This window comes from Bombyx mandarina, chromosome 15 (genome assembly GCF_030267445.1).
Source record: "Bombyx mandarina strain Sakado chromosome 15, ASM3026744v2".
NCBI classification, from domain to species: domain Eukaryota; kingdom Metazoa; phylum Arthropoda; class Insecta; order Lepidoptera; family Bombycidae; genus Bombyx; species Bombyx mandarina.
The window spans coordinates 2831360-2847168 of NC_143221.1; the positions used below are offsets into that span (position 1 = coordinate 2831360).

A 15809-nucleotide genomic window follows, 5' to 3' on the forward strand; every position below is an offset into this window, starting at 1 on the left:
CATCGAGCCTGAACGTTAAGTGGTAACTAAATACGAAGGACCATATGAAGGATTTCAAATATCTTTTGGGTCCATTATTTGCAGTCTCACTTGATCCTCTTAATCCACGTGATGACACTCGAAGCTTTATTTATTTTTGTGGTCCAAGTTACAAAACAGGGGAGCGGGAATATCTTATAGATTTTTGTATTGTGATATACTTCAGTGTATAGATTACCAAGTCGTTTCTACACCAGATTATCGCAAACCTCTTTCGTATTTTATTAGTAAGCTAATACGATTGAATCAGTCTAATGTTTTAAATTCAAATTAATCTCAATTTAAGACAATTATTCGTGTGATGATCTGATTTGCTTGCTTTTTGTCTGGGCGTTTAATGTCTAGAAATGTATAAATTTATTAAAACTTAAGTCAGTCCTTGGTACCTCTCAGGTACAGGGAATCTTAGTTTGGAGTCAAACGACCGTGTGTGACTTGTTGTTATTATTATTTATTATATATAAGGTTGAATTTTAGACTATTTTTACTATAGTAGATTTTGTGAAGTATTCGTATTCGTAGTCGTATTCACAGCATGTCTTAAGCACGAGTTCCAGACTTGTGTTAAGTATTTTAGGGAGCTCATCACACTGAAGTCTTTCCTCGAACCACGCTTGAAGAAAGACATGTCAGTTCCACAGTCAGATTGTATAAGCTATATAGATGTAATATAGATCGTAGAGCTTATGTGGAATCATATGGCATATTATAGTATGTATATGATTATATTGTACCAAATAGTAACGATGAATACAATTTTGCTTTCGATGGGCACTATCATTCGACCACAATTTTTGCGCGTAACGGTCATTCCATACAATGAATATCCGACCTTGTCTCAAGAGCCGACAATCCATTTTGTTTTTATTGCCCTACCGTCGCCCATGGACTTCAACAATGCCATGCAAGAGCCATATGCGGTAAAGTAAATACCACCACCCACCTAGAAACATGGACGTGGACTTAATAGTGATGTTTAACAGGTCATTGCTCAAATCGAAAATAATATGTGCTTTGCGGTCTATATAGGTGCAGCTTTCAATACACCCTGCCCCCGATGGTTTCCATTGAACATAATAACACCGGACAGGATTATATGTCCTCAGAGACCTCTTATAAGGATTTCATGATTTTGACCATATTCCACAAAGAACAGAACTGTACTAATTTCCTTAGTCGAACGAATAAAGTCGTTATTTCTTGAAAATAAACCCAAAAAGCTTCCTACAAGCAGATTGCCGTAATTTGATCTGAGTGAATGAGAAAACAATTTAATTCGAACGGTTTCCAATATCGACCAGTAACAAGAGTGGGATTGTTGCACAGACAATTAATTAGGCCCCCGAAATGGCTTATTTTGAACTGCGTCGGTGTTCAATACGGATTGCTTCCTACCAGAAACAATAAATTTTGGACACAGTGTAAAGTTATGTCAGAAACTGCGGCGAAATACTACGGTGAATATGAAACGTTAACATTTTTCTCTGAATTAAGACACAGAACCGTCGTCCGCTGACAGTATACCTACATGATACACACAATGGATACACAATGAATATAGTGTTTGAGATAATTAGCTATTGAATGTGACTTAGTTCTGGATAGCGATAAATACACAAATAGTTTCTACTATCAGAAAATACTTTCTTCTTTTGATCTTCTTTGGGTATTGCGAGTCGTAGGCGTAATTATTACAAATATGTTCTTTTACGGCTTAAGCATGCGCTCATTATTTTAATTGTAGTTTCCGTTTAAGATTTTGTCAATTTTGATTTCCATTCCTATCACTTTTCTAGCTCCTGTATGTATAATCTCTATATATGTTTATTGATGCTTTAGTCACGTTATATTGAGATTACGGTGAACAAAATTTAAGATTTTTTTGTCTACCTATGCTGATAGCCTTGAGAGGCTATTTCAGCGTCGCCCTAACATGTAGGTGAGCTCACGGGGCTCAAACCAGAGTGTTGTTAACACTGGCCCTAACAAGACCAGTGCTTCGCAGAATCTACCACCGGATTGGAAACGCGACCCACAGAAGATCCGGCGAGAAACTCAGTGGGCTGAGTCTGTGGGTTAATTCGCTCGTCGAGCCCTTCGTCGCAAGCGACGGGTTCGACGACCACGGTGACCGGTGCTTGTGGTACCTAAAAGTACCGTTAATGGATATGATTTAAGATATTAAATAGTCACAATAACTATCGCCTTACAAATAATATTCATTACATTACTGCATAATATACTAAAGCAAATGATAAGCATCTAACCTACATCTCCGGCTCGTACAAACCCACGCCCTCGAACCTCTAATATTAAACGGTTTCCCATTGTACATTTACAATAAAACTAACGAACTGACTCGGGTCCGCTCGGCTGTTGCAATAATTTCACAAAACAATCCATTGACGAAACATTAAGCTTACCGAGCCACTCCTACATACACATTAAATATATAACTATAAGCTATTATATTCATTTTACACAAAGATTACATAGTGAATACGAGATTAAACCGTAAATGTGTCACATATATCATTTGCACAATAAGAGGAAGTGGTAGATATGAGAAAAAATGGATGGATTGTGTGAAAGGCCACAAGGCTGTCTGCTATCTGCTTCCAACGTATTCTCACGTACCTCTGTCACATCGCTGATTCTACAAAGATCGCTGAGGACGGGAAGGATACTACTGGTGGTAGGACCTCTTGTGAGTCCGACCGGGTAGGTACCACCATCCTGCCTATTTCTGCAGTGAAGCAGTAATGCTTTTCGGTTTGAAGGGTGGAGCAGCCGTTGTAACTATACTGAGACCTTAGAACTTATATCTCAAGGTAGGTGGCAGCTTTTACGTTGTAGATGTCTGTGGGCTCCAGTAACCACTTAATATGAGGTGGGCTGCGAGCTTGTCCACCCATCTAAGCAATAAAAAAGCAAGACAAACATTCCATAATATCATTCAGGGTCTCGTTTAAAGCAGGGCTGTGATGATGTCCACGAGCTCTAGACCAGAATTAAACAAAAACGTTAATCAATAACTTCACCCAACCAACCTCTTGATTGTCGTACAGATTCTGTTTATGGTATCAAAATATGCCTTAAAAATTAAAAAATATGTAAGCTTGAGGGTAGATATATCTTGTTGAACACCAAGTAAAACGATGTCACTTCTGATTCCTGATTTAATCAACAATATGTTATCTTAACAATTCACTTTAACACTTGTCCATCTTTAACCAGTACGTACAACAATCACTGAATCACACAACGTAACAAGGATATAGTAAGTGCACCAGGCAAGCGCAGTCCAACGAATGTTTCTCGCAAGGCACGCACCGCCTTTTTATACTAGCCGGCGCAGCTGGCTTATGAGTCACTTCTGTTGCACGAGTGGAACGACACGGCCGGCGCACCCGGCTTGTGTGAGTCACGCCTGTTGCAGGTGATGTTTATTAGAAATATTGTTAACGCCGTCACGGCCATACTGACATGCGCTCGTCCTCGTGCGCCTTTTTATGGTTGTTCTGTAGACAATAAGCGTATTCGTTCATCCTGACATTAACGGATGCAACTTAAAACGTGGTCTATGATATTAACAATCTAATACGGTTCGGTTCGCATAATTCTTCAGAAAATCCTATACTGGCTATAAATACTGACTGCTTACATACCTGGGCCAGTTCATTTAAATCTCTTCAGGTATGTAAGTATGTCCCTTTTAACTTAAATCGGAATTGTTATCCCTTCAGTTTTTCGAACTGGACCGGATAATGCTAGACCGGATCGCAATCCCTGTAGCTAATTGTTGTGGCTAATCTGGATGAAAATCCCTATAGCCAAGCCATTGGACCGGACAGACCCTTCAATGACTTCACACTTTCTTTTCTTTTTTTTTTTCTCTTTTTTTTTTGCTAGTCCGGATTAACATCTCTCTAGCCACATACAATTCTCTTTTTTTTTTTTTTAATCTGCGTGTACGGTAGCGTTTGTTAAAACATTTCTTAAACCAGAACATTTATACGGAATTTCTTCAGAAATAGTGCGAGACCGACCATCGTTTTCTATATTTCCAACACCTGCACCTGAGGTGCCTGAGCTTACAGACATTGTATCACTACCCACAGACTATGTTTGCTGTATCGCTATTTGCGGACAAAATGTCGCTTCTATTGTCAGTGATAGAGTCGTCATCATTAAGATCAGTTTCATGAACAAGATTAATTAACCCATCTGTGTACGCCGTCACGTCATCGTCACTATAATTTTCAGAAATTTCTAGTAGGCCTGACGGGCCTCGAGGTATTTCACGTAAGTTTTCATGGGGAAATTTGTACACTATTAGAACTATTTACATGTCTCAATTTATACCTATCGTTTTCCAAAACTGCAGTAATGTTGAAGGGACCTTTACATTTACGGTCAACTTACGAAAACAAAATCCCCAGCGGAAAAGAGGTTGACTTTAGCTTTGCCTCGACTAAACCAAGCTTCTGTTTGTGCCCTTTTTTTTATGTTTTCGCCGGTCTTCGACCGTGCTAAATCAAGATCTAATCTAGAGGGATTATCACTCTGTTGAAACTTTAAGATATTTCAAGTGAACTACCCTGAACGGCAAACGTCTATTCTATTGGAGTAAACCCTGTTACTCGACAACGTGCACTATTAAGGGCGAGTTGAATATCCCCTAAGTGCTCTTACCATCATGATTGGTCTAAGTTACTTTCAGATCAAAGAGTGACTTGTTCATGAAACCGCTTACCATTGAATAAATTACTATGACTTGTTTTATAAGACTACATTCTGACCCTGAATGGAACATAAAGGGGAAGCCAAAACCACTTATCTGTAACACACTGAAGCTCTGGAACACACGTTGACGTCTCTGGTTGCACCTGCCACAGCACCTGGAGCAGTGTCGTTTTTCTTCTTGTAGCGCATGGAACACCCAGAAGCTACATGACTCGCATCACCGCACACGTAACAGCTGACTTGCAGGCGAGAGCCGGGCGCCCCCGGATGAGGAGGTTGTTCAGGTTTTGCTGGAATATCTCACAGTCTCCTACGAGGCGGTGCGCCCTAGCGCAAGTGCAGCCGGAGCGCGGGGGCTCCAATATCGGCAGTCCGTGCTGGAGGCGTGGTCTCGTCGTTTGGCGGACCCGTCGGCCGGCCTCCGTACCGTCGAGGCGATCTGCCCGGTTCTCGCGGACTGGGTGGGCCGCGACCGCGGAAGTCTCACCTCCGGCTACCTGTGCAGACTCACAAGACATTTTACCACCATGCAAACTTCTTACCGCAACAAATCTTACCAGCCACCACGCAAACTACAATTTTACGGGTTCCACCTCTCTTACACGATGTTACTCCCACACTGAGGAAGCCAACCGCGAACACATGTCAAGCACGCACTTCACCGGAAAAACCTGCATCCGCCAGCGGAACCCGAACACCGCCGCATCGCCAGACACGAACGCACCGGACGTCTTATCTTACAGGTCACGACGACTTCAGATGTGTCAATTTTTCTTCCCCACGGAAACTTGCTTGCTTGCTTTCTTGTTTGCTTGCTTGCTGGAGCCCGAAGTCATCGAACGTGTAGTGTTATTGGTATTGAATCGAGTAGATTCTAAAATTTCAGCGACAATTCACAGTCTCATGTCCTGGTTTACTGTACTAGTGCCATGTAACTCTAGCAGTAGTCATTGGCTTAAAAACGATTCGTGTCGGAACTACCCACTCGTCATGACAGATCCATTATTGCGATCGAAGTTTCACTTGAGATTTACACTTGCCTTAATTTCTTGCAATAGCTTGTTACGTGTTGTATTTCCGTTAGTAAATGCCATGTGATGAAGTCGACAGTCAAACTGGGCAACATGAGCCAGAACGTAAGATGTGACGATTTCTTCGTGGCTCAGATCTTCCATCGAGGTAACAGAGACGTTATTACACGACTTACGTATGCTGCATTCACGCTCTTGTGGCGTACCACTACTAGTATTCTGATCTGCATCATGTTTTTTTTGCTGTACTTCGAACATGTTCAAACACGTCACGCCAGTGAGAGTAGAGTCCTGATCTCACTTCTGATGTAAGCTTGAGGGTAGATATTATCTTGTTGAACACCAAGTAAAACGATGTCACTTCTGATTCCTGATTTAATCAACAATATGTTATCTTAACAATTCACTTTAACACTTGTCCATCTTTAACCAGTACGTACAACAATCACTGAATCACACAACGTAACAAGGATATAGTAAGTGCACCAGGCAAGCGCAGTCCAACGAATGTTTCTCGCAAGGCACGCACCGCCTTTTTATACTAGCCGGCGCAGCTGGCTTATGAGTCACTTCTGTTGCACGAGTGGAACGACACGGCCGGCGCACCCGGCTTGTGTGAGTCACGCCTGTTGCAGGTGATGTTTATTAGAAATATTGTTAACGCCGTCAAATATATAAAATGTGGTGTCGTGGGACACCAGGTAGGAACGAAGTTCCTTCGGCTAATGTAGAATCGACACAAAAAAAAGAAATGTTGCTCAATTTTATGTAGGTTTTCTTGGTTTTGCTCTTAAATTTTGCTGATTAGTTTTTATTTAAGTACGGGAAAGTATTTAGGAAATTCAGTATTTTAGGAAATAATAAATTACGTAAAATAAAAAAAATTGTAATTCAAATTATCAATTAAAATAACAAAATATATCTCTTTATTTTTGGTTGACAACATAAAATTACATAGAAATAGAAATAATTAGTAAATAGAGAGAGAAGGGATTAGAGAACGAAAAGAAAGCAGGAGAAAGAGAAAGGTATTATACACTACTCGCTTGTGTATGCGACTGTCGCGCCTGCGCACGTCTCATTTAACGGTTTTATTCCACGCACTTTTTTCCACCGTCTCATTTAACGGTTTTATTCCACGCACTTTTTTCCACCGTCTCATTTAACGGTTTTATTCCACGCACTTTTTTCCACGGATTTTTTCTTACGGTTTTACTATCACATTTTTTTCAGTTCGGTCGCGCAGCAAAATCCCTATCCCCTCCAAGCCTCCCCGATGCGGCGCTGGTGCCGGTGGGCGGGGGCAGCGGTGAAGGGGAGGGGGCGATGGATGTGGTCCAACAGTAATGGACCACACCTATCGCTTCCTGCAAGGAAACCTGAACCACTCCGCCAGAGCTCAGGACATGCTGTCTCAGAGCATGGCGGAGTGGTCCATAGATGTGGCTGTGGTCGCCGAGCCGTACTTCGTTCCCCCAGCAAATGATTGCTGGTTTGGGGACGACGGCGGCCTGGCGGCCATAGTCATAAGAAGAGACGCGGCGATCCCCCCCCTGGCGATGGTGACCAGGGGTCAAGGGTTCGTCGCGGTGCAACTGGAAGGGACCGTCGTGATCGGGGCGTACTTCTCTCCGAACAGGCCTACCGTCGAGTTCGGGCATTTCCTGGGCGGGATCGGGGCGATTGCTCGCCGCCTCGCTCCTCGTCCAGTGATTCTCGCGGGGGACCTCAATGCGAAGTCTGTCGCATGGGGCTCCCCCCGCTCGGACGCTCGTGGTAGGCTACTGGAGAGGTGGGCGCACGCGGCCGGCCTCTGTTTGTTAAATAGAGGTTCGGTTGCGACGTGCGTGCGGTGGCAGGGCGAGTCTATTGTGGACGTTACGTTCGCAAGCCCGGCCATCGCACGCCGTATCCGCGACTGGAGAGTTTTGGAGGGGGCGGAGACGCTGTCAGATCACCGATATATTCGGTTTGATCTCTCCGCCCGTTCCGCAGTCGCGGACGTCCACGGGGACTACCCCCGTGGTGCGTCCCGGTCATTCCCCAAGTGGGCACTGAAGCGCCTGAATAAGGAGCTCCTGATGGAAGCCTCTACGGTGGCGGCGTGGGCGCCCATGCGTCCACATCCGGTTGAGGTCGAGGGCGAAGCGGGGTGGTTCCGGGACACGATGCGACGCATCTGCGACGTATCGATGCCCCGGATCAGCCCTCGGCCTCCCAATCGCCAGGTGTACTGGTGGTCGCCCGAAATCGCGCAACTCCGCGTGGAGTGCGTTCGGGCGAGGCGCGAGTGCGCCAGGCATCGCCGCCGTCGCTTGCCGCGGCGCAACGATCCGGTTGCGTTCGCAGTGGTGGAGGCCCGGCTGTACGGCACATTTCGCGTCGCGCAGAGGGCTTTGCAGCTGGCCATCAGAAGAGCCAAGAACCAACACATGGAGGGTCTCTTGGAGACGCTGGATGAGGATCCGTGGGGGCGACCCTATCATATGGTGCGCAATAAAATGCGCCCATGGGCCCCCCAATCACGGAGCGTCTCCAGCCTCAGCAGTTGCGGGACATCGTCTCGGCGCTGTTCCCGCAGGAGCGGGAGGGATTTGTCGCTCCCGCTATGGACGTCCCGTCGGAAAACGGCGGCGACGCCCCTGCTGAGGTGCCCCATATAACGGGGGCGGAGCTCCATGTGGCCGTGCGTAAAATGTGCGCGAAGGACACGGCGCCCGGCCCGGACGGCGTCCATGGCCGGGTTTGGGTCTTGGCTCTTGGTGCCCTGGGGGACCGACTCTTGAGGCTTTACAACTCCTGCCTCGAGTCGGGACGGTTTCCTTCATCGTGGAGGACGGGCAGACTCGTGCTGTTGAGAAAGGAGGGGCGCCCGGCGGATACTGCCGCCGGGTACCGTCCCATCGTGTTGCTGGATGAGGTGGGTAAGCTGCTGGAACGCATTCTGGCGGCCCGCATCATTCAGCATCTGATCGGGGTGGGACCCGATCTGTCGGCGGAGCAGTATGGCTTTCGAGAGGGCCGCTCAACGGTGGACGCGATCCTTCGCGTACGGGCTCTCTCAGAAGAAGCCGTCTCCAGGGGTGGGGTGGCCTTGGCGGTGTCGCTCGACATCGCCAATGCGTTTAACACCCTGCCCTGGTCCGTGATAGGGGGGGCACTGGAAAGACACGGAGTGCCTCTCTACCTTCGCCGACTGGTGGGTTCCTACTTGGAGGACAGATCGGTCACGTGTACCGGACACGGTGGGATCGTACACAGGTTCCCGGTCGTGCGCGGTGTTCCACAGGGGTCGGTGCTCGGCCCCCTTTTGTGGAACATCGGGTATGACTGGGTACTGAGGGGTGCCCTCCTCCCGGGCCTAAGCGTAATCTGTTACGCAGACGACACGCTGATCGTGGCCCGGGGGGGGAGTTTTGCTGAGTCTGCTCGTCTTGCCACCGCTGGGGTGGCGCATGTCGTCGGCAAAATCAGGAGATTGGGCCTCGACGTGGCGCTCAGTAAATCCGAGGCCATGTGGTTCCACAGGCCCCGGAGAGTGCCACCTGTCGATGCCCATATCATGGTTGGAGGCGTCCGTATCGAGGTCGGGGTGCAGTTGAAGTACCTCGGCCTCATTCTGGACAGTCGTTGGACCTTCCGTGCTCACTTTCAGAACCTGGTCCCTCGTTTGTTGGGGGTGGCCGGCGCGTTAAGCCGGCTTCTGCCCAACGTGGGGGGGCCTGACCAGGTGACGCGCCGTCTCTATACGGGGGTGGTGCGATCAATGGCCCTATACGGGGCGCCCGTGTGGGGCCAGTCCCTGGCCGTGGGGGTAGCGAAGCTGCTGCAACGGCCGCAACGCACCATCGCGGTCAGGGTCATCCGTGGCTATCGCACCATCTCCTTCGAGGCGGCGTGTGTACTGGCTGGGACGCCGCCTTGGGTCCTGGAGGCGGAGGCGCTCGCCGCTGACTATCAGTGGCGGGCTGACCTTCGTTCCCGGGGCGTGGCACGTCCCAGCCCCAGTGTGGTCAGAGCGCGGAAGGCCCAATCTCGGCGGTCCGTGCTGGAGTCATGGTCCAGACGGCTGGCCGATCCTTCGGCTGGTCGTAGGACCGTCGAGGCGATTCACCCGGTTCTTGTGAATTGGGTGAATCGTGACAGAGGACGCCTCACTTTCCGGCTCACGCAGGTGCTCACTGGGCATGGTTGCTTCGGTGAGTTCCTGCACCGGATCGGAGCCGAGCCGACGGCAGAGTGCCACCATTGTGGTTGCGACTTGGACACGGTGGAGCACACGCTCTTCGCCTGCCCCGCATGGGAGGGGTGGCGCCGTGTCCTCGTCGCAAAAATAGGAAACGACTTGTCGTTGCCGAGTGTTGTGGCATCGATGCTCGGTGACGACGAGTCGTGGAAGGCGATGCTCGACTTCTGCGAGTGCACCATCTCGCAGAAGGAGGCGGCGGGGCGCGTGAGAGACGCACAGGCCCGCCGCCGTCGAGCGGGGGCCAGGGAGGCGGATCTCGCCCAAGCCCTGGCCCTCTAAGTGTTTCGGGTCCCCCTCATATGTCGGTCTGGGGACCGGCGAGGGGGACCTAAGAAGACGTCGTGCAAGCTGCTCTGCACGCGTTTTACGCATGAGCATCCGGGTGATGGAAGGCCGGCTATCCTCAACCCACGCTGGTTCTGACCCAGCGGGGTATTCCGTAGGATAGACCATTCTAACCGGCGCCATCTAGGCGGGCTTCGGATAGCCTGCCGACCGAGAGGGCTGGTGGTCGTGGCGCCGACGACCACCAGTCCGGCGTCCCGAGGGGGAGGGTGATGGGAGAGATGTGCTCCGCACTAAACGCTTCACTTTCCCCCCTTTGCCTTTTCATGAGTTTTGTCTCATGCGAGGTTTGGACGTTGGTTGTTGAGAGACAGGAGGTTTTAGTCGGTTCGACTCCGACATACCCCGCCCTCCATCCCCAGGGAAGGGCGGAAGTCCGGCGATTTCCTCCTGACAAAAAAAAAAAAAAATCCCCTCCAAGCCTGCCGTAAGGAACTTCGTTCCAACAAGCTAAGTTTCATATCGATCTTTTCGTAGCTTAACAAGAAACAACTTACTACTTGCCTTTGATAGCGGAAGTTGAAGCCATATTCTGCGGTGGTATAACTTCAAGATGCACTCGTAGTAATCGAACTCAGGACGTTCTTAGTCTCGACACATTCATTATTCTTAATTCGACAAGATTATTCGCATTTCGTTTGCCGAACACGATTTAACAGATATGAATTATTACCGTAATAAACTGAACATACGTTCCTCGATTTACCAAAAGGATTCGAAACGCGCGAATACCCAATTCCAATTCGAGAATATTATTTATTCAGTCAGCTTTCTCCGCAGCCTTCGTGAGCAGATCTTTGGCCGTGTGCTGAGTAATGTCAACTTGTACATTATTTGTGTTACAGTTTAAGGGATTATCATTGTTCGTGTGGCTTGCTAGAGAATCGGATGGAATGCGAAAAGCTTAAGAGCGCGCCGCGATTTGTCGTCTTTGGCCTTAAATAAATAGGTTCAAAGACTAAGGCGTTATATCGATGCGTTAACATCTTTTTAACCGACTTCAAAAAAGGAGGTTCTCAATTCAACTGTTTTTTTATGATTGTAACCTCATAACTTTTGACTGGGTGAATGGATTGTGATGATTCTTTTTTTATTAGAAAGCTGACGCTTCCCGTGTGGTCTCCTTTCAACTTAGTCCAGCTCTGATAATGGTATCCATGAGAAAACCATATAAGTCTTAAATTTGCATTAAGTACGTGCGCGACAAATAGATGAATAACTCAATATCACGCCAACCGATTTCGATGATTATTGTTTTTAGTGTATTTTAATTTGTTTTAGAATCTCTTTTTTGTCTATTTGAAGTCGTTTTTTTTAAAGCATGTCTATATATAATTATTACAAAACATAATATCTAGGAATATTAGAATATCTATTTATTATTTATTATTCTATTATTAATATCTAATAATATCTATTGTGGGTGACTCACATGTATTTATTTATTTTATAATATTTTATTATAATTACACTACACAACAACACATACATAATTTATTTTATATCAACACATTAATTTATCTCACAATCATACAAAACATTATTTACACTAAACAAAATTAAATTCACAAGCAAAGTCAGGCGATAACTGCAGTATAGCGGCGGCGATAATATTTCGCGAGTACATCGGTGCATAGACGAACCGCATTTTTACCGAACCACCGCTACCAGTCGAAATCTGACTTGCGAGCGCGCATCCTGAGTTACCTTTCTGTCCTACGCCTTTTTAATTATTGCTTTTTTATTTCGTGTACCGCTTGTGTTGCTTGGACTATCTATTTCTTGTTTACTTTCTCCTTCTTTCTATATTTTGTGTTCGTCTTAAATAAAAACTTTCTATGTGTCCATTTGTGTTTGGAAAACCATTAAATTACAACCTAAAACGACTAAATCTATTATTAGATCTAGAATAATATCTATTCTTCGCAAAATAAAGTTACGTACCTACCAATGTTTCCGGTGTTTCGGAATCACAATAATAAAACGAAACTCATACGAGATTAAGTCGTAATTTTTAATCGTTCACAAGATCGAATAAATAAAATACTTCACCTATCGCAGTCCGCTGAAAATCTTTACCGAGCAAAAAAAAACCTAAATATCAAGTTAAAAGCGGAATTGCAGAATGGAATTGAATTCCCGAGAGCCGCTCTCGACTTTAAAAGCATCCGAACAAATAAAACAGTTCCTAGTTGCAAGCGTTTAAGCCATACGCACTTGGTGTAGCTATGTCGTACTTCCCCACATCTGGAAAATGGTCTAATCACAAGCGTCTAACACAAAAAAAGAATGCAGCCAAAGTTGTCGACGTCTATGTTTGGGATGGGGGGCGGCAGAAATAATGAGGGTTATAGAGAGGGTTAGGATACTTACTTATCTATGCGAACAACATTTTTTTTTAAATAAATGACAAGTTCCAAAAGGTTAATACTGTATTATTTCTTTGAATAATCTTATAGATGTCTGTATTTTTTCGTACGAGGTAGGAACTTGCACGGATTTAGTTAGAAGTTTAAGAATTTTGTTTGTAAATCAGCCAACATTCTCCGAGCAACGTAACTCTTTTTTTTATTGCTTAGATTGGTGGACGAGCTCACGGCCCACCTGGTGTTAAGTAGTTACTGGAGCCCATAGACATCTACAACGTAAATGCCGCCACCCACCTTGAGATATGAGTTCTAAGGTCGCAGTATAGTTACAACGACTGCCCCACACTTCAAACCGAAACGCATTACTGCTTCACGGCAGAAATAGGCAGGGTGGTTGTCGCTTATTCAATTTAAAAAAAAAAATGCTAATGTGCAGCTATATGTCAGACAACTAGTATTTAGTGGTTGTTGAAGGTCATAGACGCAATGTGGTCGGAGCCGCTCTCTTTGAGGTCCGAATTGCTTGGGTTAAACATCTAGCATATGAACTTAGGAAACAATATAGTTAGAAATATCTTGTAATGTTAAAATAATGCCACCAAACCGTTGGTCGGATCAGATAACTGCGCTCACTTGACTCTTTGTTACGAACGCCCTGAGAGAAGCCGAAAACCGAAGCAAATGGAAGCTGAGGGTACAAAGAGCCACGAAGGGCTTTCAAGGACACGACCTTCAGCAATGAAGTATTCGACTAAGAAGAAGTAATGTTACTAATTAGTAAAAACGCTAATATTCCATCACTCGCACCACAGACATCCAACAAAATCGTTTCTGCCATACAAACGAGCAATTTGTTTACACAAACAGTATGCTGTACCTTGTTTAGGAAATTGCATTCCGCTACTTGCAACTTTGTGTTTGTTTCCAAGTGAAATTCAACTTTTAATTTGTTTGTCGTTTGCATATCGGTAGTTTCCTATGTGTGTGTTTACTTGAATAATTGTGTTTTATCGTGTATGCAAAAGTAGCGCCGCGAAGGAATGCAGACGTTATTACGTAGGCGAATCTCTTGATTTTGTTACTCTGTGTGTACTGTTTTGTAATGTACGTTCAATGGAAAGTCTTTGGTTTAACATCGTAACTGCCTTCGGGGCTGATCAGGCGTTTCTAGAGTTCAAATCAGCTCTGAAGTGCTCTGGAGTGTTATCCTTGATCGTTGTGACAGCAGATCACGCGGACGCTCACCTACCCGCTGGTCTGATCTAGTACAGACGCTCATTGGCCTGCCAATAACCGAGGCTATACAGATCGCTGAGGACAGGAAGGATATTATTGGTGGTAGGACCTCTTGTGAGTCCGCGCGGCTAGGTACCACCACCCTGCCTATTATAAGCAGTAATGCGTTTCGTTTAGTCTCTCTGTTTTAACGAGGTTTGAAAGGAGCCCTCACTGGTGGACTGTGCTTTAATGATGACCGTAGTACGGTTACTGTCCATAAGTCACGATGACTACTCCACACTCCATACCAGGTGTTTGCCTTAAAAAAATATATTTCAATTATTTCGCTCAATCGTACCTAAGCGGCGCTGATGCGAAGTGGATGCTGATGGTTCTATATGTAATTTGATAAAAAATTAAAAATAAACTTACCGACTACGTAAAATAAAGTGTTATTATTTTGTTGCAGAAAGAAGAGCGGCTTAACCATCAAAACTGGATACCATCAGCTAAAAGTTCCGCCATGGATTCTGAGAGGTATGTTATAACAATATTGAAATAAAAAAAATTGTTACTTAGTTACATACACATATTCCTTTCAGTTATTGTTTGGTGCTAAAGCCAAAGTAATAAATTGGTTTCTTATTTCGGCAGCAATATAGAATCAATCAAATATAAATTAAATTGAAATTCAGACAATAAGACTTCTTTCTTAACTTCCTTGGTCTCTTGACTATAAATTATTTCAATCTTTTGAGTGTTAAAATTCTTATATACCCAATCCTTCATCACACAGACTTCCGGTCACCGTCCTCGCCGAACCCGTCGCTTGCGACGATGGGTCCGATGAGTAAATTAACCCATAGACACAGCCCACTGAGTTTCTCGCCGGATCTTCTCAGTCATGGGTCGCGTTTTCGATCCCGGTGGTAGATCCTGCGAAACACTGCTCTTGCTAGGGCCAGTGTTAGCAACACTCCCAGTTTGAGTCCCATGTGCTCATTTACACGTTAGGGCGAAGCTGAAATAGCCTCTCAAGGCTATAGGTAGGGAAAAAAAAAACAGACATCCACAAACTCATGGTCGAATCATTACCACACACAATTTCTCTACAAATAAATTCAAAATCCCTGTTCTATACTTCTCTTATCGTCGTTTGGCATCCAGAGTTAAAAGTATAATCATTGTCACATAAGTCACAAGTCGCACTGCAAGCTTATCCTAGTACAGAGATCATTATCAAATTATCACTATATGATTAAATGTTATTGGATAGTATTTTTTATGAAATTGTTTTTGAGATCTTACTCTAATACAATGAGTGAATCTAAATGAGTGAATCTGAATGAATTGAAATCCAAAGTGATGTATTCAATTAATTTTATTTCGATTCAAATGCTTGTATGACTGCACTGAAAGTATTCGATTGCACGGAAATTGTGTAATCAATTTGAAAATAAAGTGAAAAAATTAACCTTCTGGTCACTTTGGCCTATGACAATTTAACAATCTCCTTGAAATTATCTAATTACCGAATACAATTACAGCAGTAGTCAAAGAGATAAGTCCTAATATCCACCGAAATAACAGAAAACGTTGTCATAGCACTTGACCGAGTTGAACCCTAATTGAGTAGAGCTCTGTAACACTTGGAACTGATTACTGCTTGAACCTCACGACGACTCATAAAACCTTGCAACATTCGCTTATAAAGTTGAAAATAAATACCGCATTCTTTATTGCGCAAAGACAAGACGAGAACAGTGGAACTTGCTGAAATGAACTTCAGAAGGGGTGTATATTACGCCCCTT

The 15809-nt window shown here is 45.2% G+C and overlaps 1 protein-coding gene across 1 annotated transcript in view; it reads left to right on the forward strand.

The window, feature by feature from the left end:
• Positions 1-15809, forward strand: part of LOC114242608 (uncharacterized) — a 137828-nt gene that overhangs the window by 97956 nt on the left and 24063 nt on the right. The window contains exon 2 of the mRNA XM_028173832.2: positions 14467-14534. Coding sequence (XP_028029633.2) covers positions 14521-14534 — 14 coding nt within the window. The 5' untranslated portion in view covers positions 14467-14520. The remainder of the gene's footprint in view (positions 1-14466; positions 14535-15809) is intronic.